Source organism: Neopelma chrysocephalum, unplaced genomic scaffold (assembly GCF_003984885.1).
Source record: "Neopelma chrysocephalum unplaced genomic scaffold, ASM398488v2 Primary Assembly neopelma1_60, whole genome shotgun sequence".
NCBI classification, from domain to species: Eukaryota; Metazoa; Chordata; class Aves; order Passeriformes; family Pipridae; genus Neopelma; species Neopelma chrysocephalum.
Window position 1 is genome coordinate 11243336 of NW_020897715.1, and position 25495 is coordinate 11268830.

At 38.8% G+C, this 25495-nt stretch overlaps 1 protein-coding gene across 1 annotated transcript in view; it reads right to left on the reverse strand.

The window, feature by feature from the left end:
- F5 (coagulation factor V) overlaps positions 1 to 25495 on the reverse strand; it is a 35142-nt gene that overhangs the window by 5699 nt on the left and 3948 nt on the right. Inside the window, exons 3-20 of the mRNA XM_027681105.1 lie at positions 24578 to 24700; positions 23067 to 23279; positions 20082 to 20225; positions 18922 to 19143; positions 18149 to 18314; positions 16132 to 16309; positions 14968 to 15070; positions 14391 to 14602; positions 13479 to 13629; positions 12561 to 12773; positions 8818 to 10741; positions 6772 to 6937; positions 5336 to 5572; positions 4634 to 4844; positions 3440 to 3619; positions 2245 to 2361; positions 1724 to 1795; positions 600 to 694 (exon numbers count right to left, since the gene is read on the reverse strand). Coding sequence (XP_027536906.1) covers positions 600 to 694; positions 1724 to 1795; positions 2245 to 2361; positions 3440 to 3619; positions 4634 to 4844; positions 5336 to 5572; positions 6772 to 6937; positions 8818 to 10741; positions 12561 to 12773; positions 13479 to 13629; positions 14391 to 14602; positions 14968 to 15070; positions 16132 to 16309; positions 18149 to 18314; positions 18922 to 19143; positions 20082 to 20225; positions 23067 to 23279; positions 24578 to 24700 — 4727 coding nt within the window. The remainder of the gene's footprint in view (positions 1 to 599; positions 695 to 1723; positions 1796 to 2244; positions 2362 to 3439; positions 3620 to 4633; positions 4845 to 5335; positions 5573 to 6771; positions 6938 to 8817; positions 10742 to 12560; positions 12774 to 13478; positions 13630 to 14390; positions 14603 to 14967; positions 15071 to 16131; positions 16310 to 18148; positions 18315 to 18921; positions 19144 to 20081; positions 20226 to 23066; positions 23280 to 24577; positions 24701 to 25495) is intronic.

A 25495-nucleotide genomic window follows, 5' to 3' on the forward strand; every position in this document is an offset into this window, starting at 1 on the left:
ACTAGCTTGAGTCTTCCTTTTCTCCCAACTGCCAATTTTAATGAGATTCGTAAGAAATCAACTATTCTCCCTAAATTTGGGTGCAAATTTGCTATCTGGTGCAAAAGTTACTGGGATGGAAGAAAAACATAGAAGTGAGGTGACTGAATGACATATTGCTTGAAGTCATAATTATAAGCTTATTTCCCTGTGAAGCCAAGGACATAGAAGCACACAAACCAACCAAAAAACTATTTGAAGCAATGCTTGAGAATATTACACTTTAAATGATCACTCAACAAACACATACATATAAATATGTACCGCTAGGTAGGCAGAGAGAAAAAAAAAGGAGTAGAAAGAATGACTCTGTTTGCCTACAAAATGGTTACAACATAAATTGAGGGTAACTGTCCAGTCAATGGGCCTCGACAGCAGTAGAGACTGTGTTACTCCAGAGAGATGGACAGTTATGACATCACCACAGCACCACTTGCAAGACCTTCTCAGTTTTCCCCAGCAGTCTTCTCAGTGACAACAAGAGCAGCATGACCTTCTAAAATAAACTCTTGGAAAATCATAGCTCAATGATGGTCAAGTACATGTTGTACCAACCATACCTGGATCCAAGAGAGTTTTTCTTCCTTCATTACAGTACTCCAAGCATTGTATGTTCCAGAATTGTCTAATCGGGCTAACTTAGGTTCCCAATAGTCTAGACAGAAAATATGAACAAAGCAAGAAATTTAAGAGAGGCACTGAAAAAAAAAGAAGGCTGTAACTAGCTACTGATCTTGAGTGCTTCATTTTTAACCCCCAATCTGTCTTGGGGAGAAAAAACCCACCAACCCAGCATCAAGAGATTCAAACCATAATCTAGGATAATTTGGATATGGTCAGCCACTGAAAATCAGCTGTTACCATGCAAAGTTTTATAGTTGGCAGAATTTTTAAAATAGCAGCTTTTTATGCAATATACTGTCTGCTGATTTGGAACCAGGGTCTAGAGTTTGCTAAACAAGTTTTGGCTGCCAGCAGGATCAGACACAAAATGTGCTCTACATTCATGGAAGACAGTTCCCCTTTGCATAACAAGGTTTCCATGTTAACAACTGGTATAGAATATATAGACAAAACAGCTTTCAAGCCTTCATAAGACTTTGTCAGGAAACAAAGAAAGAAAACCAAGCCCACAGAAAATTAAGTTTTACAAAGTAAATAGTTTATTTGTTATTTCAAGGGAAAGGATGTGTGTTCCTGCATGTGTGTGTAACCTGCACATCCTGATTTGACACTGTCCGTGTAAAATTCTAACAACTTCTCTACCAAATGATCCCACTTTTATACCATGGATAAACTCGATAAATTAAAGACTCTGCAATTGCTCTGGATGTCAGGGTTCCCAAATCTTTCATAACAGACGTACTTGTTCCTTCACATCTCATCTCACATACAAATCTCAAAAGCTTTTTGAATGCTTGGTGTTCATTTTCAAGCAGGGAACCCACAGGACTCTCAAGTTTGTGATACTGACAGCAGACCTGTGGCATTGTTAAAACACAATGATGATACCTAATACAGCTCACAGTCTCTGCTTCCAGCATTGGAGAGATTTTTAACCTGACAGCTGATTCACTGCTGAACTGATCTTGTAAGAAATATCATGAGATGCTAAAAAAATATGGAACTACACTTTTCTGGAGATATTTAGGAGCATGCAAGACCTTTTCAAGTATTAACTCACCTATGTGATCTGAAGCTTCAATCTGTGAATCGAGTATAACTCCACTTGCCAGACCCATTGGAATCCTGCACTCTAAAGAGAGCACAGTAAGTTTGTTGTTAAAGAAAATGAGTGATATACCAGTATATATTCTGGTGAAATCAAAGACAACATCACTCAGAACAATTCCTAGTAATACTATGACACCACTCCCTTCCCACAGAAGTCCAAGTTAAGGTCTGCAATTTCTCTCAACAGATTAATCCACTGGTCACTGTGGGGAAACCTCGAATTCAAAGCCAGTACACTAAAGGAGTAAAGCTAGCATGCTAAATCACTCAAAGCTAGTATTGCTAGAAGCTAAAAATTTTTTCTTTGAGAAGAAATTTACAGTAACCACTCCACCCCCTCTCTGAATGCACAGATAATCTCCTATGTTTTTTTGCAGAACAATCTCCCAAATTTATTTTCAGTCATCCTGAAAGGGTAGAGAAGACTTCATAGCTTGACTCCTCCAGCCAAAAACCACCTTAGTTCAGTACCTTTCTCTATAACCAAATAGGATGTCTGCATTCCTGCTTGCTGATATTCCCCCACTTCAGTATCTAAAAGCCACCAGCCAGGCCTCTGTGGCTTCATTTCAATTGTTCTAAATGAACCTTAAAAAAAAAGAAGAGAAATGTATCAGAAACATTATATTACAAGGTTGATGTAAGCAAGGCTGAATGTTAAACCAAAGACCATCCTATGACTTAATTCAGAAAATTTAAACACACATTGCAGAGAGAGCAAAACCTGCCACCATCTCAGTGATTTCTTTTCTTAGTGAGGAAGTTCTAGCTGGAGACTGAGATTAGAATTGAATGGTCAGATCAAAACCCAACCTTTGCTTCTGGTGCAAAGTACAAAACCTTGGATGCCTGTATGTAACAACAGATATCTACATACTAACTACAGTGCTGAGCTGTGTAATGAACAGCGCTATCAAGTTTATTACATAATGCAGAGATGTTGATTCTGTGGTGCTGGTTATAGTTCTCATTCCTGCTGCCTCAGTGGGTTGTTCAAGTGACATAAAGGACAGATGAAAAGAAGCCAAAAGTAGATGGAGGAGAATCAGATCTATAGGCCCTCCCCTCACTTTCTGCATGACCCAGGAGTGTCAAGGATTGAGCAGGAAGCAGATACCGTTTTGGCTGCTTGCTGCATTCTTTAGAAAGCACAGTACATGCCTTCATTGCTTTTCCTATATTTCTAGTTACTGCAGACATGACAGTTCTGGTTCCCATTTAAACAAAAATATGTAGATTTCATAGTGAAAAGCACCACCTTAAAAAATAATGAAATAAAATAGTGAATAAACTACCAGATGTTCACTAAGCCAAACTCCTATTCTTCCAATCTTGGGGTTTTTTTATTTCCTTGTTGTCTTCTTTTTTTTTTAAAACCTCTTGTAGCTGGCAATACAGGCTTCAGAAGTGCTGTTATTGCATACTTGCACTGCTGACAGCGATGGGGCAAAGGAATATATTCTGTAGCCTAATGAATACTTTTAGCCTATTTCTTTTCTCCCTGGACATAAGAATTCTCCTATGGTTCACATTTGTTCTTTCTGTTCTGTATCACACACCTTGACATTACAAAAAAAGCTCTCACCATAAGGAGACCTTGACATTGGTATGATGAGGACTGACTGCCCTGGTCACTCCACAGAACTTGCTCTGCTCTGATACTTACCTGGAAGGAGTGTGTATGTACCAAGCTGATGCTCTGGCTCTCCATGTTCTATGAAAGTCTGACCATGAAAATGAACAACATGAATGTCTTTTGGCCCACCCATGTTCAGCAAATGCCATCGGACCCGTTCACCTTCATACATCCTCAAGCCTTGCAAATTGTGGGTAATCCCATTAATGGCTGAAAAAAAAAATTGTTAGTAAGGAAAACTGCTCACAAAACAGGTCTCAAAGTGCTAGAATGGAATTATTCAAATTAGTGAAATATTTAATGAAGTAATGCATTTGGGAAAAACAGCACCTTTTCTCCAATTCAAAGTGAAACACACTTTACAACCTGTGTATATAAATTCAGAAAATCCAGTGACCTCACCAGAGGATTTGAGCTAAGTTTGCTAGCAACACATGGCAGCCAAGAGGACAAAGAGAATTAAATGTCAAATGGGAATATCAGACCCAAAAGAAAGGACAACTTTCCAAAACACATTCTCCAGCTTGCATACAGGCATACAGATACAACTGACATCTTTGATTAATAACTGATTTTACAGACCACATTTTCAAAAGGCAGATTCCACTCTTCAACATGTCCTTTTCAAACATGGTCACGCGCAGCACACAAGCATCAGCTTTCCAAAGACATAAACATAGAGTTTCACTACTGACCATTATTTCACAGAGGAAAAAGTGTTACCTTCGAACATTCAGCCACTCACTTAACTCTAAAGCACTAAAATCTCTATAGCCACAGAGAGGTATATTAAGGGCTGTTCTACAGCTGCTTCAAATTCCTTGATAGAACTAGCCAATTTGTCAAATTATTACAATATTTTTAAATTTCTTGCAAAATGTTGTCAGGGTATTAGCTTCTGAAAAGAGGGGGCTTTTTTGTTTTTCTTTTTTTAAAATTTTAATATAGGGGTAGATGTATGTGAGTGGAAGAGAGAAGCTTCCTATTGAAAGTTTCAGTCTAATATGTCCTTTCTTCATTTTAATAGAAAATTTCCAGTCATTGCTAACCTTTACATTGCTAACCCTGATGATTATGGATACAATGGATAACGACAAAAAACCATTCACATAATTAACGTGTAGGATTTATGCTTGTTGAAGAGGATTGAGAGCTGAGACATCTCCCCCAGCATCTTTCTCTCTACCCCAATAAACTGAATAACTGGAAAAATGAAATAAGTACCATAAAATTTGTGGCATTGCTGCATTCCTTGTGTCTTCTCACTACAAGGCCTTCTAGAATGTTTGTCGAAGTACCAGCTTTTCTCTTCATCGAAGACCATAAAAAGCAAGAAAAAGTCTCGGGTAGATGTTTCACTGCTGTTTGATTTGCTGAAGGTTCCTTTTTGACAGATCAGTATCGGCCCAATCAAACCAGAGTGAATATCTTTCTCCTAAAAGGTAATATATGCACATTAGATGTAGAAGTGGATTTCCTAAAAGATGTAAAAAATCCCATAGCATTCTGCAGGATTGCATCAGACCCTAAAAATCTAAAGCAGACTCCAGAATTGCTGTTGCCTTGTATTTTTACTGTCCCCTGCTCAGTCTACCAGAGTTCCCCAATTTGAATTCCTCAACAGCTTATGTCCTGCTTTAGCTGAGTGTAAGAGATTAAATGTCAGATGGGAACATCAAGCCCAAAGGAAAGGACAGCTATCCAAAGATGTGTTCTGCATCTTGCATTTCTACAGGCATAAAGTAACATCATCTGGACATACTCAAAACCCAACTGGACACAATCCTGGACAACCTACTGTAACCGACCCTGCTTGAGTTGTGGAAGTGGACTAGATGATCTCTAGTGATCCCTTCCAACATAAATGCTTCTGTTATTCTGTGATCAACCCCAGCAACACTACCACTTCTATTTTGGTTTCCTTACCATATTTAAATCTGAGTAGTACATCCATGACCGACAAGCTGCTCCTGACTGCACAGGTCCTGATCGCCTGTTTGCATACCATACATATATGTAGCTGTTATTTGGCTGGACTTCATCATCTTCCTTAAACCAAGCAGTAGATTCATCATCATAAATGCTTCCCTCAGAGGACTTTTCATAGAGGAGTCCATGAGCATGGAGAGAATATGGTCTGGATGCCAGATTCTTAAAATGAACCTAAAAAAAAATAAAATAGATACTATTCAGCAAATTCAGGCCTAAACCAAAGTCCCCACAAAATAAATTCCCGTATCCTCAAACCAAGGTCAAGATTTGTATAATGATTACAGGCTATGTTGTACATGGAAAAGCTGGCAGGGATGGCTTCTGACATTTCCGTGCTGAGTCACCATCTTGATGTAGGTAGATAATGAAAAATCAGAAAGCACAAGTCTAGCTCCCTGTCTTCCACTGAGTCCAGGCTCCTAGGACCTTCACTGCTGCCCCTCATACCTGGAGCTGTTCAGTTACTGCAAGCAGGGAGGGGGAGATTTCCTACCTCTTATGCTTTGCTGCAGTTGTGCTAAAGAAAGGCACAAATTGGTAACTCTAGGCTCTGTATGTATCATTCTCACTGAAATCAGTGCTTCACTCTTGTCCCATAGAAGCATCAGGGTAGGCAGATTACATATTTACCTGTCCTTAGACAATGACACTCCCAAGCTATAAAAGCCTTTTTCTTTTCTTACTCATGTTTTAAATGTAGCTCAGTGCGCTCCTGTTGCACACTACTCCTACTGAAATAAGCAGAAAGCAGTGAGATCTACTCTCCCTATCTAAGTCCACCCCTATGTGTTGGAAGACTGGATGAAGAAGTCGAGAAGGGACTTTTTATAGGAATGTGCTTCCTAATGCACTGTATCACCGGGGATACAGTTTCTCTCATCCTTGTTGATTGTATTAGAACTATCCAACCCATTTATAGCAAAGGTTTTAGAGGAAATTATATATTTTTCCAAAAAGTTTATATTAATCTTGAACACAAAATTACTAAGTTCTTTAAAAAATTAAGAAGCTCTCTTTACATATAAAAAGTAATATTTCCAGTGCAATCTGAGTTTAGAAAACTCATTTTTCATTAACATTAAACCTATATCTCATTTTACATTTGACTGATAAGCCAGTATTTAATGTTGGGAAACATAAGAAAGAAAAATAGAATTTAATTTACTGTGGATAGAAGAGAAAAAGGATGTATTTCAAAGAAACACATCAGAGTGCTTGCAAGTCCACAGTGCAATTTCTAGCTTTGAAAACTGTTTCCCTATCATCATCTTTTAAAAATTTGTGTTTTTTTCAGATCTATTATTCCATGTCACATTCTAAGACTACCATAAGACTCTTATCCTGCACACACATTCAAAACACTGACTTACTAGGATAACGTCATCCACTTCAGCTCGGATAACCGGCCCCAGGATGCCAAGGTGTTCTGTGTATTCATCTTCATCCTGAAGAGTCGTAAAGGTACTGTCTGTATAGCTTTGGAAAATCACCTTATATCTGGTGCCATCTTTACAGGTTTTGTCACTCATCACTGGACTGAAAGGAAATCCCCAATTAAAAACCCACACAGTGAAACAAAAATAATAGCTTTGATGAAACCCGAGAACCAATATGTAGGAACATTTTAGAATATAAAGAATAAACACTCAAATGGCCTCAAGTTGTGCCAAGGGAGGTTTAGATTGGATATTAGGAAAAATTTCTTTACCAAAAGGTAAAATTGTTGAGCCCTGGAACAGGCTGCCCAGGAAAGTCACTAGCCCTGGAGGTATTTAAAACATACACAGATGTGACGCTTATTGGACATAGTTTACTGGTGGGCTTGGCAGTGCTGGCTTAAAGGTTGGACTCTACTATGATCTTAGAGGTTTCTTTCCAACTTAAATGACTCTATGATTCCATGAAATAAGTGTCAGATGACTCTGCAAATCATGACTTCCATTGTTTAAGCAATTCTAGCTCTACAGTTGTATGAGATCCTTCAACAGTTTGGTCAGCTACCACTGAAAGACTCCAACTAGCCTCTGAAAATCCACCTGAGCTCTATTTTCCTTTTATACCAAGAGCCTTAATGTGAATGAGAGCTTAGCTCAGTGTAGTGAGCATACCACCTATACCCTACTGTCTCACAGATGCACCTTCTCTTCAACATACTGAGACAATATATGCCATGGGCTCTGCTAAATTCACTGGAACTATGCACCTCACACTAGCTGAAGATGAACCTCACTGGAGAGATCTATACAGAGCTCTAAGAATAACATTTTCCTTGTTTTTCAAATGCCCAAAGAAACTGTCTGTGGTACTTTTGCAAGTGCCATTTATACAGACTGAGATGAGGCAGGAAAGTGGAGGGAAAATATCCATCAAATAAAATGGAAATTCAATTTGAGAAACAATATATGTTTGGAGATTAATTTTGCATAATGAAAATCTTCTTCCTCCCGTTTTATCTACTTTTGATAAAAATCCAAAGTTGTGGCAGTTTTGGTCTTGTTCATTTCAAGGACCACAAAATTTAGGATTTTGTTGAAAAGTGACAAGGAATTCTATGCCTTGTAGGGTGAGCACTGATCCTAACTTGTATGAATTAAGATAGTAAATTTTTAGTACAGTGTTTTTCTCAAGTCACATATATTCTTTGCTGTGCCATAGTGGTCAGTCTTCTCTGTCAAAATATAAGAAGACCCCTCAACAATAGGGTTTGTGATCCAGTCACCTTCTGATTTCTCTAAATAGCAGGAACAACAATGCAATAATTCATGCAGCTTTGTTTTTATTTTACACCCGTGTGGTTAATCACTTTGCAGCTTTCATATACTTTTCAATACTGCAGCCTTGTGAAGCTGGAAAGTGCTTTATCCCATTTTACAACAGAGAACTGAGACAACAGAACCATTTCTTGCTAGTGCAAGAAACTGTGATCCATCCTGCCTGTAAGCTCATCCTGTCTATATCACATCAGTTAGTCCGTTGAATTCCTGGAAAGACTTTGCTCAAGGAGGTCTCTGTCCTGTCTCTAGCACGGGTACCCAAGAATTCGAGTTGGAACTAAAACAGGTCATTCAAGTATAACAAAACTAACAGCAAGTTTCCCTCTTACAGTGAATTTTTTAACTTCTGTATTCTAATGAGTCTACAAAAGGGGGTTAAGGAAACAAAAAACAAAAACCAAAACAAACAAACAAACAATAGAAGAAGAGTTCTTAGCTATGTTGCTCTTGATTATAATAATCTCTATCACATTTCTAGGGGGCCCAAGCCTCCCATGGAAAATTCTTATGATACCACCACTGAAACACTGGAAATCACATGGCACGTTACAGATGCTTTTAAGTTTATCAGCATGTGAATCAACATTCTGCTAGTGTGTGTCAGGATGGTGTGCAAAACGAAAACAAGCGATTTAGCCAAACCTTTTTTTATATCCGGCATAGTTCCAGCAGACCTCTTTAGCTGCAATATAGTATCTCCTCTCATTCCCTCTGCTGCGCAGGTAATGTTCAGCAATGTTCTCTGGGTTACGTTGCTCGTTGATATTCACCTTGGGGTCTGTCATGTATGGGTCATCCACGTTCACATAATGGTACTCGTATTCAACACCTGATGTTTCCTCCCTGTCAGATTCTCCCGTGAGAATCTCGTAATCTCCATTTTCTTTGGGAAGCCCAATTGTGATCGATGGCCTAAGCTGCCGCGGGGTGAGTGCGTAATTTTGCAGCTCTCTGTGCCTGGCTCTACTCAGATCCATTCCATGGTTGGCCTCATTGGGTGCCCCTGTGGTGTTAGTGCAGCATGGCAGTGCCGTTTGGTTGGTCTCACCTGGAAACATCCCTGCCAGAGAATTGGTGACTGTTTGGGAGTTTTTACTCCTTGGGCCCAGCGAGTGGATCATTTTTGGATCTTCCTTCTTTTTCCTTCGGATCTTGATGGAGGCTCCAGATGTACTTAAAGTATCATTCTTGTTTCCTTCCTTTCCTTTCTGAGTTGGGTGCATGTGGCTCCCTTTCTGGTTTTCCCCCACTAGATGTGAGAACCCTTGATACTTCTTCATATCCTCCTTATTTATGAATGCTGTACCATTTCTGCCATGATGATTTAACTTACTGCCAACAGATTTATCTAAATTTGCCTCTACTCCCAGATTCCTCTTTGCAGACACCAAATTCCATTCCTCACTAGTCATTTTAGATGAATATTTCCCTGCTCTGGGCAGTGATGCTTCTACTAAGTTCTTCACTACTGCAGGGCTGGAATTAGGGCCTGTATCACCTAAAATATGATCTAAAGATAAAGCATCTGCTAGTTGATCTTTAGATATCCTGGGTTCATAAAGGCTGGATGCATTAGACTCACCTCCTGCTATGAGGTCCAAAGCAAGTGTCAAGTTAACTGCACGCACAGCATTTTCCATCTTGTTTTCCTCCTCCTCCAGTTCATCACCATAATCATTCAGAAGCTCGGCAGATCCCACCATGGCTATATTGGATGTGTTCTCTGTGTGATTCACAGAAGGAGGTGCATTAGTCTTGTCAGAAAATGAGACATTTTTATTTCGTACATGATTTAGAAGGGCATTCATCTTTTGGACAGAGTAAAACTTCATGGCCAATGAGCTTCGCCTTTTCCTGTTAATGTTATAATTTCCTCTTCTTGTGGTTTCCACTTGATGTTCTTCTGAAAAAAATTTACTATCCTTTCCACCAGCTGGAAGCTCTTCTGCAACATTCATTGGGCCTTCCCCATTGCTCAGCAAGTGTTCACCTGCAGACCTGTTACCGTGAGCTATTTCATAATTGCTTTGGCTTCTATTCTCAAATACCAAGTCAGCCTTTCCATCACTTGTGGTAGCTAAAAATAAAGCCTCTTCTGCTGCGATTGATGTGTGATTTGACTGGAATGTTTCAGCCTCGATTAGGGGAAGAGGAGTGATATGAGTTTCTAAGAATTTAGAGTTGTTTGTTGATTCACTACTATTTATAGCTGTCAGACCGGAGCCAGCTGCCACCTCAGAACTTGTGGCATCAGTGCCTTCATACTGATCCCAGGCTAGTGCTGTAAGGTTTTCTTTTTCTTCATCATCTGCTGGATTCCTTGAGCTTCGGATGGAGTAAAGAGAAGCCAGGTATGCCTGATAATCCAAGTCCTCTGGATCTTCCTCTTCTTCTTGCACATCTTCCTCAACTGAGGTGGAAACAGCCTTTTTTTCAGTCTTGATGTGAGTGAAATCCACAACATCAAACGTGTAATCTTCCTCATAGTCACATCTGGCATCTCTGAACCTCAGTCGCATGCCGTAACTCATCTCTGAGGTACCCCAGGACGCTAAAAGCCAAGTACCTGCAATGGAAACAAAAGTGTTATGAAAGTGGACATTGTCTATCATGTGAGTGGCCAAGGCAAGTGGTTGTGTTTGTTTCTACAGCACCTGCTATAGTAGAATGCTAATTTTCATCTGGGATTTTCATGATCTCTCATTGCAATGAAAAATAATTAATAAATGTAAATAAATAAGAGCGCATATAAATAAATACATACATCTAAGAGATGGAACTCTTCTCCACAGATTAAGCTGTATATAGGACCTGAGTCCAAACATAGCCCATGAAAGAGATGGATGTGAAAAGGAAAGAAAGAAATAAAATAAAGGATCCTATGTTTAGATCAGCATCTGAGATTAGGACCTCTTGAGATAAAGTTTCAGTTTTATCCTGTCCCTAGTGTTGTATGCACTGCCACACAGACAGAACATTCTAAGCAGAACAAATATATTCTGAGGCAATGCTGACAAGCATCTGATACAGTGTTTTAAAAGCTTTTGAATGCATAAAGGATAATCTTTAATAAGTATAAGTATAAAAAAATAAAGTAATTTGAATTTCCAATCTGACACAAAACATTAAGCTGCCAAGCTGAGGCATCTTAGATTAACTTAAAGGTTTCATAATTCCTCCAAAATCTAGTCAGAAGTTAAGTTCTCTATTTGAACCTAGGATCTGCAGAGAAACAAATACAATCTGTTTCCCTAAACAACATCAAATAGAATTCTTTGCTTGATACTATTTGCTTTTGGAACTGACAGAATAGGCAGAAATAAGAGACCTTGAGTAAAAGAGTCTTTTTTATTCAAGAGATCACATAAAATTTTTCCTGTATTTATCAGAGTTTAAAGTGGCCTGCGTAATTTTCCTGATTTCTAACAACAGCAAATTTATCAAAGAAAACATGTCCTAGATGGAAAGAATAGATCACATAACAAAATCAAGCAAAGTACAACTTACTACTGGGGAGGTTTCCATGAAGTCTAATGGAGTTCTAATGATTCCCGAGTCTTGAACAATAAAAAGCACTTAGCATACCATACATTTTTAAGTTATAAGGTCTTGATGCTGTGCAATCACCGAAAACAAGCTTTGAGAACATGGAGAATTTATTATTTAAATAGATAAAATATACAAAAAATTGGTATTTTAAATGGGATAAGGATACCTAAACCTTGTGAGATTTCAGATGATCACTAAAATCTCACAAACTTTAATGATGAAGAATCTCTGTCCTTTTGGAGGTAATTCCTAAAGTGTGTACTACATGGGTTCTAGCAACCATTTTTCAAGATATGGTATTAATCCTAGTTTGACATTGAGATGTATCCGACAGACCAATGACCCCGTTGAACCAGGTAGACTTTACTGCTGTTAAATGACCACAAGCCCAAGGTGAGGTGTAGCTATTTTGTCCAGTAATGACTAGCATAATTTGACAGTTTTGTCCCATTTCAGCCTGCTCAGGATGGACAAGTATGTGGCAAAATTGGGAATCATACAGTGCAGTTGATACTGGATTGCTTTGAAGAAGTATCTTAGAATTGCCTTAAAATGATCATTACTAAGCCCAATACTAATTGTGAAGTGGAAAAAAACCCCAACCTACAAGACGACCAACAAAAAGAGCCTCAGTGTAGCACACAGTTATGCTGAGTGCTAAGTCTGTGTAGCCAACAAAACTCCCTATACATCAATTGCACTGGGGCAATGATTCAATGGTTTCCAGCACTGTGTTCATCTTATAAGTTTTCTTTCTTATTCAGGTAAGTCATTATAGATTGGAGATTAAATAATATCTTAGAAGAGCTGTTAAACACTATAGTTCTACCACTTACCACCATTGTCCATTTCCACTGTGACCGATTCTCCACTCATCGGGAAAAGGTTCAATGTATCTTCATATTTCCCTCGATATAGAAAAGAGTGTCCAGAAAGGCGGACAGAGACAATCTCATCATGAGTGCCAACACTGGAAAAGTGCCACTGAACCACAGTATCTTGGCAAAATCCAAGGATTTCACTGCTGTCAGACACATAGCCATTTATTGCTAAAAGGAAAGCAAAGTAAAAGTGGTCTCAATATTTTCAGAGTAAGACTTTTAAAACCTCCTGTTCCTTGATGTCAGTCCACTGAACTGGACTCACTGGAAAGAGACTGGCACAGGGATGAAATTGTAGTAGCCTTGATGGAGATTCCATCTCTGGAAATAGTAACTCTAAGGCAACAGGGTGTTGCATTGAAGTTTAATTAACCTTCACCTTTGCTTCAGGGTCCAGAGCAAGCCTAGTCCCTAGTGGCAAGGTGGGAGTTAGCCTCTTCTCACAGACAGCTAGTGATAGGACAAGGGGAAATGGCCTCAAGCTGCACCAGGAGAGGTTCAGGTTGGATATTCAGAAAAATTTCTTCGCTGAAAGAGTGGTTAAGCATTGGAACAGGCTCTCCAGGGAAGTGGTGGAATCATCATCCCTGGAAGTGTTCAAAAAACAAGTGGACGTTGCACTTTGTAGTATGGTTTAGTGGGCATGGCGGTATTAGGTCAAAGGTTGGACTTGACTTGATGATCTGGGAGATCTTTTCCAACCTTAATAATTCTACGATATTGCATATTTCTGTACAGTGTCACCTGGCATGGTTAGAAGTTCCCTGACCCTCTAGAGAATTCCCTGATTACACATACTTCTAAATACAAGCAATCACCGAATGCTCAGATTCATATAAGCTTTCATATTATTCATCTTGATATCCCACTCACTGTGCATTACGTTTGAGTTATAGAACTTGGGATCATCCCTTTTAACACTGGCTGGGTTGCTGCAGTACTCCTTGATGTTATCCTCTAGGTACCAGCTCTTATTTTCATCGAACACAGCAAACATTGCCTGCTGCTCCCCATCTGCCTTTTTCTGAAAGACAACCAACACAGCAGTTAGATTTTATGAGCAGACACACGTATTAAGGACTCAATCCTACAATCTTCCTTACTTACTATGGGAGCAACATAAGCTTCACCAGAGTCCTGGTAAGCATGATCCAAGGGCTGAGAGAAAGGGAGCAGGGAGTCCAAATTTTAATTTGTGGTGGAGCACTGAGCAAGACACTTGCACTGCTGATACACAGATGGTTTATGACTGGGCTCTTTGTAAGAGTACCAGACTTCTGACTTGATCTGAGCATATGCTTTTGACATTTTTTTTTCTCCCAAGTGATGCTGATGTCTTTGCCAAGCAACATTTCAATGAATAGTAATGAGAACCACTCTCCCAGAACTCTCTCATGCTGTTTGGGTTGTTCTGGATTAATTGATGCCTGAGATTGTCAGATGCTGTTGACTTATATCTGTTACAGAAAGGGACCAGGTCTGATCTGAATGTCTTTAGAGTATGAAGATATAATAGCAGCAGGAAAATTTATTATCAGGTCTAGAGATAGACTTTCAAGTTAGGCTGACCTTTTGCTGATATGCTGCTCTTGCTAAGAAGAATATAATTCCTCTACTGCTGCGGACAGTTAGAGGACTGTTTCTTTGAGTGATTTCCTCAGGAACCTATTGGTTTAATTGTTCTCTACAGAACAATTCTCTAAGGGAAGCAAAACCAAATTCCCTGTAGATCAAATATCATTATTTGAGCCAAATCTGTCTCTCAGAGGTTGCCAAACACGTTACCTGCACACCCTTCTGCGTCAGTGCTTCACTTTTGCAAATCAGCAGTGGGCCAATCAGCCCAGAGGCTATATCTCTCTCAATATTCACAGCACTATGATATAGCCTTGTAATACACTGAGCATCCTGTCGAGTGGGTTGGTCTGTTTTAGAGATTTTCCATTCATAAGTGTATGTCTTCCCTGGTTCAACTCCTCTACTCTGGGTGCCATTGCCTAAGGAAAAATAAAGAAAGAGAATAATAATAACACAAACTGAGAGCCAGATCTTAATATCAAGCTGCACTTTTGTAGGTGCAGTTAGGCCATTTCAAGCTGCCTTGAGATAACGGAATGAATTTTTTCTCTCTCTAAGATCATGAGCAAGAACAGAAAACTATGACACCAAAAAAGGGTATTTGTCTCTGCTTTGCAGAAATACCTTGGTCTTTCTATAAGGCAACACAACAGGTAAGCAGAGGCAGAGAACAGAACTGAGGTCTCCCAGTCATGCACATTCCTAGACACAGCACCTCCTTCAAAGCAACAAAACCATCCACAACAGTCAGTGACAGGCAAAATATATTTCACAAATTTTTTACTTGTGTGGTCCAGAGGATAATCAGCTCCTTCTGCATTCTTTGAAAGTGTCACTCCATGGAAGTAAATGCTGTAGGGTCGGCTGGCCTTATTTTTGAATACAACCTATATTGATAGGCAAAAATAATTAAAAAAAATTAATATTCAATAAATCCTTGTCTGAACACATAACAAAGTTTCCACTCTGGTAGAATTTGCCTAGTTTCAGCCCAGGAAGTGCCAGAAAGGCAAAGGGATGTAATAAATATAGTCTGATAATATAAACCCACAGTCTAAATGACGCTAGTACCCTGCTTCTAGACTTTGTAGAGCCCACTGAGTGAAGTTCAGCTGCTTACACCTGGTCTCTGGAAGGTCTAAAAAGAACACTTGTTCTTCCACTTACTAGGCACACACTATCTCTGGAAATATGAAGTTATTGACTACACTTCTTCATAACCTTCAATATGGGAGAAAACAAATTTAAAACCAAATCTTATCCCCAGTTCCAAGATCCAATGTGGATATGTAAGGAAAAGGTAAAATGTCCTGTCTATTCTTGATGAAAACAGGAGGGGGGAAAAAAAAAAAGAAGGAAAACCCCAAAAAACAAAACATGACAAACTCAAATTCAGAGTCACATAGTCATGGTGGAAATTATGGAAATTAAAGGTCACGGAAATTTGTGATGGATCATTAAGTGACAAGAGAAAGACAAGTGGATGTGACAGCAGCACAAGCCTGTCAAGCAAATGCTTTGTAGTTTCATAGTATAACTTCATGAAAGAACACATGGAAACTGAGTACCATCGTCTAAAGCAGCCAGAAAAAAAAATCAACATAATACATGAGGGACTCATGAAGTTTGGCCTCACATACAAATCCTCTTTGAAGTCTAACCAGGTTTAGCTTTTTTCCCATTTTGGACCAATGTCAACAAATATTTTACAAAGAGTGTGAATGAAGCATATTTATGCTGTAAAATAAAGCACAAACATGGAAAATATAGTGGGAATGCCAAAAAATGCAAGCTAAACACTGTCACTTGTGATCATACTTTTTAATAGGGCAAATATTTATAACATTAGCTGTTTTTGACAAACAACACAAATCTAACTGTCTTTTGTATCTCTGCCCCAATGAAAATTATGCTACAGTATAATTAACTCTGCATTTATGTTACTTACTTTGACTTTGTCATTAAGTTGAGCTCTGATAACAGGGCCCAAGATCCCAGTTTCCTTGGGGCGGGGATTTTCCAAACGTTTTGTGAAGGTGGCATCAGTGTATTGCCTAAAAATAGCCTTTTTATACCTTTTACCTATTAGATTTGAGAAGTTGTCCAAGTGTTGTGTTTTATAGTGTCTTAAAAATAAAGGAAAAGACAAATGATTAACAAAACTTGAATAGTGACATCTTTTAGAATACAAAATTAGTACTCAAGCAACTGTTAGAAGCTTCACTGCTCGAAAAAAAATCCAAACCGCAAACTGACCTAATGCTCTTCACCCCAAATTCTAACCTAAATTAGGTAAGAAGAATCTTGGACCATTACTTGTGTTTTCGTATCACATATGACCAATTAGTATCAGAGTTTACATTTAATTTAACAGGGTATACAGGGAAGAAAGAAACAAACTGAAGCAGCAGATACATTTTCAAGGTAAGACAACGGAAATTACTGTTCCCCTTTTACAAAAGCATAGTTGAGCATAGAAAAAATAAACAATTTGCTTACAGTAGCAAAGTCTCCAGGTGAAATAGGAACAGATAATCTTAATGCCAATCAAGCACTATACAGTAAGTAGTGTTACACTGAGGTTTAAAACATTAAAACTTTTAATGCCGAGAGCAAAACTAGGATAAATACTTGGAAGTTGCACAGAGTAACATGTTCATCATCACTTGCACTCCAAAAAAGATTACTAAACAGGGATAAATTCTGTAGTTTTGAACAAAGGGGGAAAAATCAGAGCACTGAGGTGGTTAAGTAACCGTGTGACTAGCAGGAAAGATATAAAAGTTTGTTCCATACAGTCCAAGAGCAAATAAGGGAAGCAAATCATGCCAAAGGAGGAGGACTTACGTGAACACTATATTTCTAAGGAGGTATATGAGACTATAACCCTTACAGAATAAGGAATTTGTCTTGTTCTGCTTGATCCTTAAAGGTTCTTATGCATGTCAGCTTGTAAAGGCTTATAAAGACATGAATAACACTGTGGAATCGACAGACTGAAATTTAACCTTACAGTGCACTGGTAGCACTGTATACTAAAACATCATGTATGTTACAGAATTCCTTCTATTTATCTGAAGCTGAACAAAATAGCCCAATATGCTTACTTATTATGACTTTACTACATCTATGTGGGTAGAGCCCTTCCCAAATCTTCGTTCGTGAAGCCTAGCCATGAGTGAGTGAGTGAGTGAGTGAGTGAGTGACTACATCTACATTGATGCCATGCAAAGGTCATTTATAGAGAGAGATCTCTTTCTCCCAGTCCCTAAACACTTTATTGCACTGAACTTCTAAAAACTTTTAATCTCCAGAAATATTCCCTCCCTCCCTCCCTTTCCCTTCCTCTTGAGGATTATTTATTTCAGCAGAATTCATGTTAAAAAGTATTTTAGAAAATAGGCTTATATGCTACTTTGGGCAATTCCTAGTCATATTCCTATTTTGGGCTCCCTTTGAGAGACAAAAGGAGGTGTCCACTTTTGGGCTCCTCAGCTAAGAAAGTCATTGACACTGGTGACAGTCCAGTGGAGGGCCACCACGGTGATCAGAGAGAGAGAGCACTTGATATACAAGCAAAATCCAGATTTATTCAGTTGTGTGAAGACATAGCTAAGGGAGCATCTTATTTTTATCTTTAACTATCAAATTGAGTATTATAGAGAAAAGCAGGACCAGACTCTTCTCAGAGTTGCATAGCTAAGAGATGAGACACAATGGACAGAAGGTGCAACATGAGAAAGGCTAATTAGATATAAGGAAAAACTCTTTCACTGTGAGGTTGCAAAGGTGCCAAGAAAAGCTGAGGGGTCTCTGTCCTTGGAGACAATGAAAATGCAACTGGATAAGGTCCTGTGCAACTGGATCCAACTTTGCTGTTGGATCCCCAGAGGCCCTCTCCAACCTGAATTATCCTGGGATTTCATGTCAGTATTCCATATTATGTTCACAAAGTATTACTTTACCTATCAAGGCTGGCTGGAATAGTTGGGGCATAATCCCAAGTAACTTCTTCTGCAGCAATGAAATATTCCCAGTTTTTGACCATAAGACGTTCCTTATAGGAGAGATGACTCTTCTTCACCTCTTTGTCCCCACAGTCTCTTACAGTGAGGTAACCATGCATTCCAGCTAATTGAGAAGAAACAGTACCACAGTGATTTCCCATTTGACGAGCTCTTACCACTCCAACTGTGTTTCTCATTCCTTTAGCTAAGGCTGCCAGTAAGCCTTTGTTCATCTGACTGCCATCTTTTTGGGCCTGAAAGCTACTTTTTCCTGTTTCCCCCCTACCCCAAACATATCTTCAGCTCTTATAAGACAGACATTTCTCTCATATTTTAAAACACTATTGCTGAAAGATAGCACTTTCAGACAATAACAGCAAATATTTTCAACAGATTGAGTTGCCCTTAGCTGAAATTACTCAATTTCTCAGGAAACAGGTGGTTCCTTACTCATTTTATAATGGTGCTTATCTGAACAGCTCACAGAGACTTAGATGCTGGAGTATTGATTCACTGGTTACTCTGTGACCTGCACACAGCAAGTAAGTCTTTTAGTTCATCATACATTTTTAATTTCAACAAAATGCCCTGTTCTCCAGTGCTTTCTTAGGGAAATTACAAAACCCCCTGAAACAGATTAACTGTACTGTTGCAAAACAGTAGAAGCTATTTGGGACATAAACAAGAGAAGGACAACTCTACAGGTGCCTAATAAATAGATGTTTTCTTGCCTTGCAGGTGCTTTTGGACAAGAGAAGATATGAGCCACCTTCCTTCCTCAGTCACTGTCATGTTTACTGTGGTTGATGCTCCTCCCACCAGGTTAATGGTAGAAACTCGGTGATGTCTTTGCTCCATGGACTGGCCATTGATATGAATGGAGAAAATTTCTGGCTTGGAACTCATTCCTATCAAGTGCCAGCTAATGTTGTCATAAGCACAAGCCTCTAAATCTGAAAGAGACACAAGAATAGCGTTCAGAATACAGGAAAATCATTAAAGTTCCCTATGTACACTAAGTTTGAAGTGAATCTTCACTCAAAACACTAAAAAAAAAAGAAATCTGATTCCTGGGATCACTGTTTGCAACAAGATGAAGTTTCAGAAGGTTGTAAATGGAACAGATACCAAAATGTTGTATGTTAGTGAAAGATAGGTGTTTACATCTTATGTGGAAGTGACAACCTGACTTACAGTGAGGTGGCACAAAAGGAGTGCCCTCTTTTGGAAAGCTGATCTGTCCTCATTTGGGGGGTGAGAGGAGGAGCAGGGCAGGGAAGGAGATGAACAAAGCAAGGATCCAAGCTAAAGAATGACATGGTATCTAGTGACAGTAACTACCCTAACCAATGTTTGCTTAAAAAACCCCTTAAGACACTCTTTTGTATTTGCTCAATGGATGGGAGAGAGATATGAAAAGTAGTTCCTTAGGAGAACAAGGGAAAACCACTAGCAATAAAATAGCCCCATTACCATCTTCCTAGTCTTCTCACTTACTGGTAATTGACTTTCTACTTCCAGGAAGTTCTTCACCTAGAATGTTCTATATGCTGTAAAAAAAATAGTTCTCTTAACCACATTACTCTCTCCCCATCAGCTGAGTAAAAAATTGAGGGAATTTAATTTCTTTTTAGAGTTAATAATCCTGTTCTTCAAGCAGAATACTTCTAAGAAGTAATCTTATTGTTCCTATCAGCAATTGGTCTTGACTTCCTTCCAGCAACACAGCTTTTATTCTAGAATTTAGATGCTCACAGACACATTCTAAAAAAAGGCTACAGCCTTTTTCTACCATTTCTCCACATTCCTATTTACATGCATGAAAAGCAAATAAAGGTAATATTCAATGTTCATCAGTGTTAATTTCATTTCACACAAGCCTGAACAGTACCTGGTAATGTTCCATCAGTATAGCCATTAATTGTGTACTTGACTGATGCTGATCTTTGCCAACTCTTGTTTTCATCAAACACACCAAACATCAGTACATACTCCCTGTCAAAAAGTTTCTGTGACCCATCCTCATTTAGGCTTCCTATGAAGGAGAAACAACAGGTTTCAATTTGAAGCAGAAGTAAAGCAGTTTTCACATCCATGCAGTTGCATTCATGTATATTTAACAGCTTGTTCCCCTGTTACCATGTACTGGCAGAGCTTGACCAAAATAAGACCTCGAGAACGCTCATAACATGATTTTATTTCTGAAAGTACTTTTGGGTTGCCTAACCACAAAATCAAAAGTCTGTAATATCCCAGAAGAGATAAACAGCATGCAATGAATTGTGTCAGACAATTCTGGCAATGTGTTGTAGGCATTGCCTTAATGAATGGGAGTGCCAAACACCTTCTGTTCACAATCAGGTGCTGCCGTCCCTTTTGAGACTGTGAGGCACAGAGAAGAACGATGGCAGAGTCACCAGCAGTGTGAACAGTACCTTTTCAAGAACTACACTGAGGTCATCGGCACCTTTAAAAAGCTTAGAACTCAGCAAACAACATTTACATACAAAAGACTTCAACATACTGCTGAAATGGATCAGGTACAATAAATTGTCCAGTTGATTTTGTGATACAGGTGCAAATTCTATTGAGAAGCAGAATTCATTCTGGACATGTCACACAGAACTGGTGTTATTTTACTGATTCTTTCTGCGGATTGCTCACATCAAAAACTTCCATTTGCTACTTTCAGTACATAATCTAGTCCCTCTGGACTGCAGGAACTCAAAATTTGGGAACTTGTTGATAATTCTACTTAGGAAAAGAGGCAGTGGAAGCAATTATCTTTAATACAATCCCTTTTATTTATGAGAGGCTACAAAGTCCTGTTTTCTTTCACAAAAGAAGTCTCAAATCAACAGAGGAATTTATTTACTTGTCATGCAAAGAACATTCAGGCAGTGCTTTAACTCAAAAGTCCACTTCTTACAACCTTCACCACCTATGCTGCTCTTAATGTGTCAGGATGTGATGAGTTGACCGCAACGAGCAGCCAAACACACACACAGCCACTTCAATGCCTTCCCATCCTCAATAGGACAGGAGAGAAAACAGGAAGAACAAAAATTAGTAAACTCATGGGTCAGTAAAGATAGTTCAAAGGTGAAGGAAACACGGATAAAAAACCAGCAACACAGAAGAAATCACTCATTATCTTCCACAAGCTGACAGACGCCCAGCCAGTCTCTCAGGAACAGCCACCCTGGAACTCAACAAGTCAACACCCCCCCCTTCTCCCCACCTTGCTGCTTCTTCCTCTACCTCCATTTTTTATTGGATAATGATGTTGCATGGTAAAAAATATCCCTTTGGCCTATTTGGTTAACCTGTCCAGACAAGTCCCCTCTCAACCTCTTGTCCACCAGCAGCCAACTAACTGGGGAGGTCTGAGCAGGAAAAAGAGAAAGCCTTGACACTGTGCAAGCTGTGCTCAGCAGTAGCTCTAGCATGGGTGGGTATATTATCAATGCTATTTAGCCACAAATCCAAAACACAGCACCATATGAGCTGCTGTGAAGAAAATTACCTCCATACCAGGCAGAACAAACACACAGATAATATTGCACACCTGCCATATACAGGGTCCAGTCAAAGCAACTGTGTTCAGAAATCTTAAAAATGTGCATAGTGAGCTGTTTGTCTTTGCTCTAGCTAGAAACATATGGTCAAATTGGCTTAAAGGTACTGGTCACCCAAACATATTCAAATTCATATCCAGCAGAAGCCCACAATATATGCATGAATTCGAGAAGCCTGAAAAGTAAGTAATTTCAAAGTAATTGTCCAGATTAGCTCCACCAGTATACCATGAAATGCATATAATCACAGAAACACAGAGAAAGAAACGAAACCCTAAGAAATTAGGAAAATAACAAGTCCTAGATAATACTAAAAGCACCAATTCTCAGAAGGAAGATAATTAATAGTAATGCCACTCCTTTAAGGTGATATAAGTAGGTGTGTTCTGCAATTAAATGGGTATCTATCAGTCAAGAGAGTGTTCTTGTGTAACCCCACACCAAACCAACTTTATGTTTACTTTCAGGAAAGCTTTGAGGTCCAAGTCCATGCAGTCTACAGTCTATACAAAATTTTTGACTCAAACTGCAGGAAGAGGATCGAGCCAAATAACTCACAGTGCTTTCACTATAACAAGGATATACAACTTGGAAAAACTTATAATTTCAGGGACCAGCAAGAAGTTTAAGTAGCTTACAGGTTGGCGTACTGTTTCAAATGTCCCTCAAACCAGTGGTATGTATCTAGCAGCTATTTACAAATCCTACAAGACACCAGATTAGTGGAGATGGAATTCAATGGTTCAGACTGCTAAAATCTAAAGCCTCTGATTGCATGCAAAAACAATTTTAAGACTTATAATCTGTTCAAATTTGTCCATATTTTCAAATGACTAGCAAAAGACACACTGCTCTGCAATTTTAAGCTCTCACAGAAGAGAGAATGCTACAGGCTCTTGATCAGATAGCCTTTAAAAGGCATAGGTAAAACTATTATTTCTTGCCTTATTCTCTGAAGTGGCTGAACCATTTTGAATGAAGTTTTAAAAAGTATATATTCTAAGACAGGAAATTTCAGGTCATATATTTAGCAGTTAAGCAACTGAAAATGCAATCAATACAGACAAATGTACCTATTTAATAATGCTCTCTGCACATCCTATAATTATAGGATGCATGAAAGCTGGCATTTAAAAACTTTAACATCTAAAAGAATGATGTTAAAACCCATTTATTTTACACTGAATGTAAAGATGTGAAAAAGAAAATAATGTATCTTTCCTCAATATCATACAGCCTTAACTTTGTTAAGAAATGAAACTGTATTACCTCATGGTAGTCTTAAAGCATTTCATTACCTTTCTTACAGATAAGCAGTGCTCCAATCAGACCAGAGTTAAAATCCATTGCCATGTTCACATGAGAATAATAAGCATAAGTAAGACAAGGAAGATCAGCTTCTCTTGGACCAACTTCTTCTGATATATCCCACACATATGTGTAGACCTGGCCTGGAAGTACAGCATCATCTCGTTTTTCTGCAGATGATGTTCTGTCATCATACAGGGAGCCTGCCAAGAAAAGAGTCAGTAGGGTGGCATGAAGACAAAGAGCAATTAAAACAGCTGGAATATCCTCCTACAATCAGTTCCAAAAGCTTTGTGTCTTACTTTGTGAAGTATCTTTGTGATACTTCAGCTTCAAACAGATAACTCGTGATTCCACTCACACTGGGAGAGTCACTATTCCACCATCCTGTTTCTTACAGATGAAAGATTTCCTAGAACTGTCATCACTGTCAAAAGGTTGGGCTCTTCATTAGTCTGACTAGGCTTAGGATGGCATGAAGCTTCGGCCACTGCCCACTGATGCTCTGCAGAGGAATGCTGCTCACTTTGTCACCTTCCTAACTGTCATAAAGCTACTGTGTGGGCGGCATTGCCTTGCTGCCTTAGGCCTTTTGTACACTGCATTTCCAGATAATGAGCAGTAATGGCTCATATCTGTTCCTGCCATATCCAACAGATTTGCAATATGACAAAGGGGAGCCAGAGAATCAAAATCCTAGGTGCAAAAGGCACATTAATAAGTCAAACTGAACTGCCTATCACTTCCCATGAGATGTTCTGTTCAACTCCATGAGATGGGGTTGCAAAACTCTTTTTGTACCCACATAGCAAACAAAGCCTTGAATAAATTTGTAAACTGCAGGTCAGAGCTCTGCCTCAGTACCCAGGGCAGGGCAATCCAAGAAGCATGAGCAATCAAACTCACTTTGTGCTGGTGCAGACATTTTACTGTCAATTTAGTCATAGTTTATGATCTCTTTTTGCTTGTCTCATGAGGGTTCCAGGAGCAAAACACCACAAAGCTGAGCATTAAATGCTGAGTATCACAGCAGCATGATCAGCACCGTTAAATGCCTTTGCCAATAATGCCTTGACATATGCTATTGAAAGGGATTTGGAAAAGGTTTTAACATCTGTATTTAAGAGTTTACATGTCCTGAAATAAAATATTTTGCAATTACATGGGGGTGCACCAGATGACCTCTAGAAGTACCTTCCAACCTTAACCACTCTGTGATTCTGTGGAACAGTGTCAGCACACAGGCAGCTGGTCAGGAGACTGCACATGTCAGGTGACACTAATATTCCTAGACACTAATATTCCTGGACAGTGTATTATTAGATTCTAATAATACACTGATGAACAAGAAAGGAGCTAACAATGGATGTGAAGTTTCAATCCAGGATCAACACATATTTGTGCTACATGTATCCTCAAACATCCATCTGGACCTCTCTCAATATTTCATGCAGTACTTTACAAGTAAATGAACAAAACACAGAGTTTTTACAGCATTTACCTTCTTCATTTTTGCTGTAAACTAGGCCTTGGGGATGAATACTGACTGGCTTATCAGCCATATTTTTAAGGTGAACTACTAGAGTATCTCCCACTTCAGCACGCAGAGTTGGTCCCAGAAGTCCTGTAGTTATTTAAGATAGAGGAAAATATAAGCAAAGCAGTATGGTTAGTGTAAAAAAGAATTCTCTCCCCCATTAGGAAATATCAGCTCTCAAAGTACAAGTTGCAAAATTGATACAAAGAATGTAATACCACTGCAATGAAGATTTACCTGTAAAAAGGCATATGGGGGTTTAAATCCTGCAGCTCTTAGCCAGGAATGTTATAAATTGTATATCTTGTAACTTGCAGTTAAAAATCACAGGAAATAATAGATTGGGGGGGGAAGGGAAGTTATTTCCAGTTGCAAAAAAATTATCAAAAGATTCATGTTGAGGTTCATTAGAAATTTATAGCTATTCTTCATATACAAATTAATTAAACAGTTTTAGGAAGATGGACATTTTACAGTTAAGGACGTTAGAGAAAGGCATTCAAGCACATTTCTCTGAGTAGCACTCTCAATGCCAGAAGTCACAGAACAAAAAGATTTTTCCATCCCAAAATGTTATCCAAATAAATAATCAGATCCATGTTGCAAATTTCTTGAGGCATTTCCTGCAAAAGGTTTCAAGAGGAGCTTCTATCCCTACTCCCCATGTTGCAAAAATAAGCAATGGATGAAACTGCTATGACAAATGTTGGCTTATTAGGCTCTTTTCTTGTAAACTATTTTGTAAATTAGAAAGAAGCAGATTTGGAAAACATGGGAGAACAAACAAAACTGAAAGGAATCAGATCATAGACTAGGTCTTTCAGGGCAACTTGTCATAATTTCATATCAGCAACCTCACACACATTTACTTTGAAATCTAAA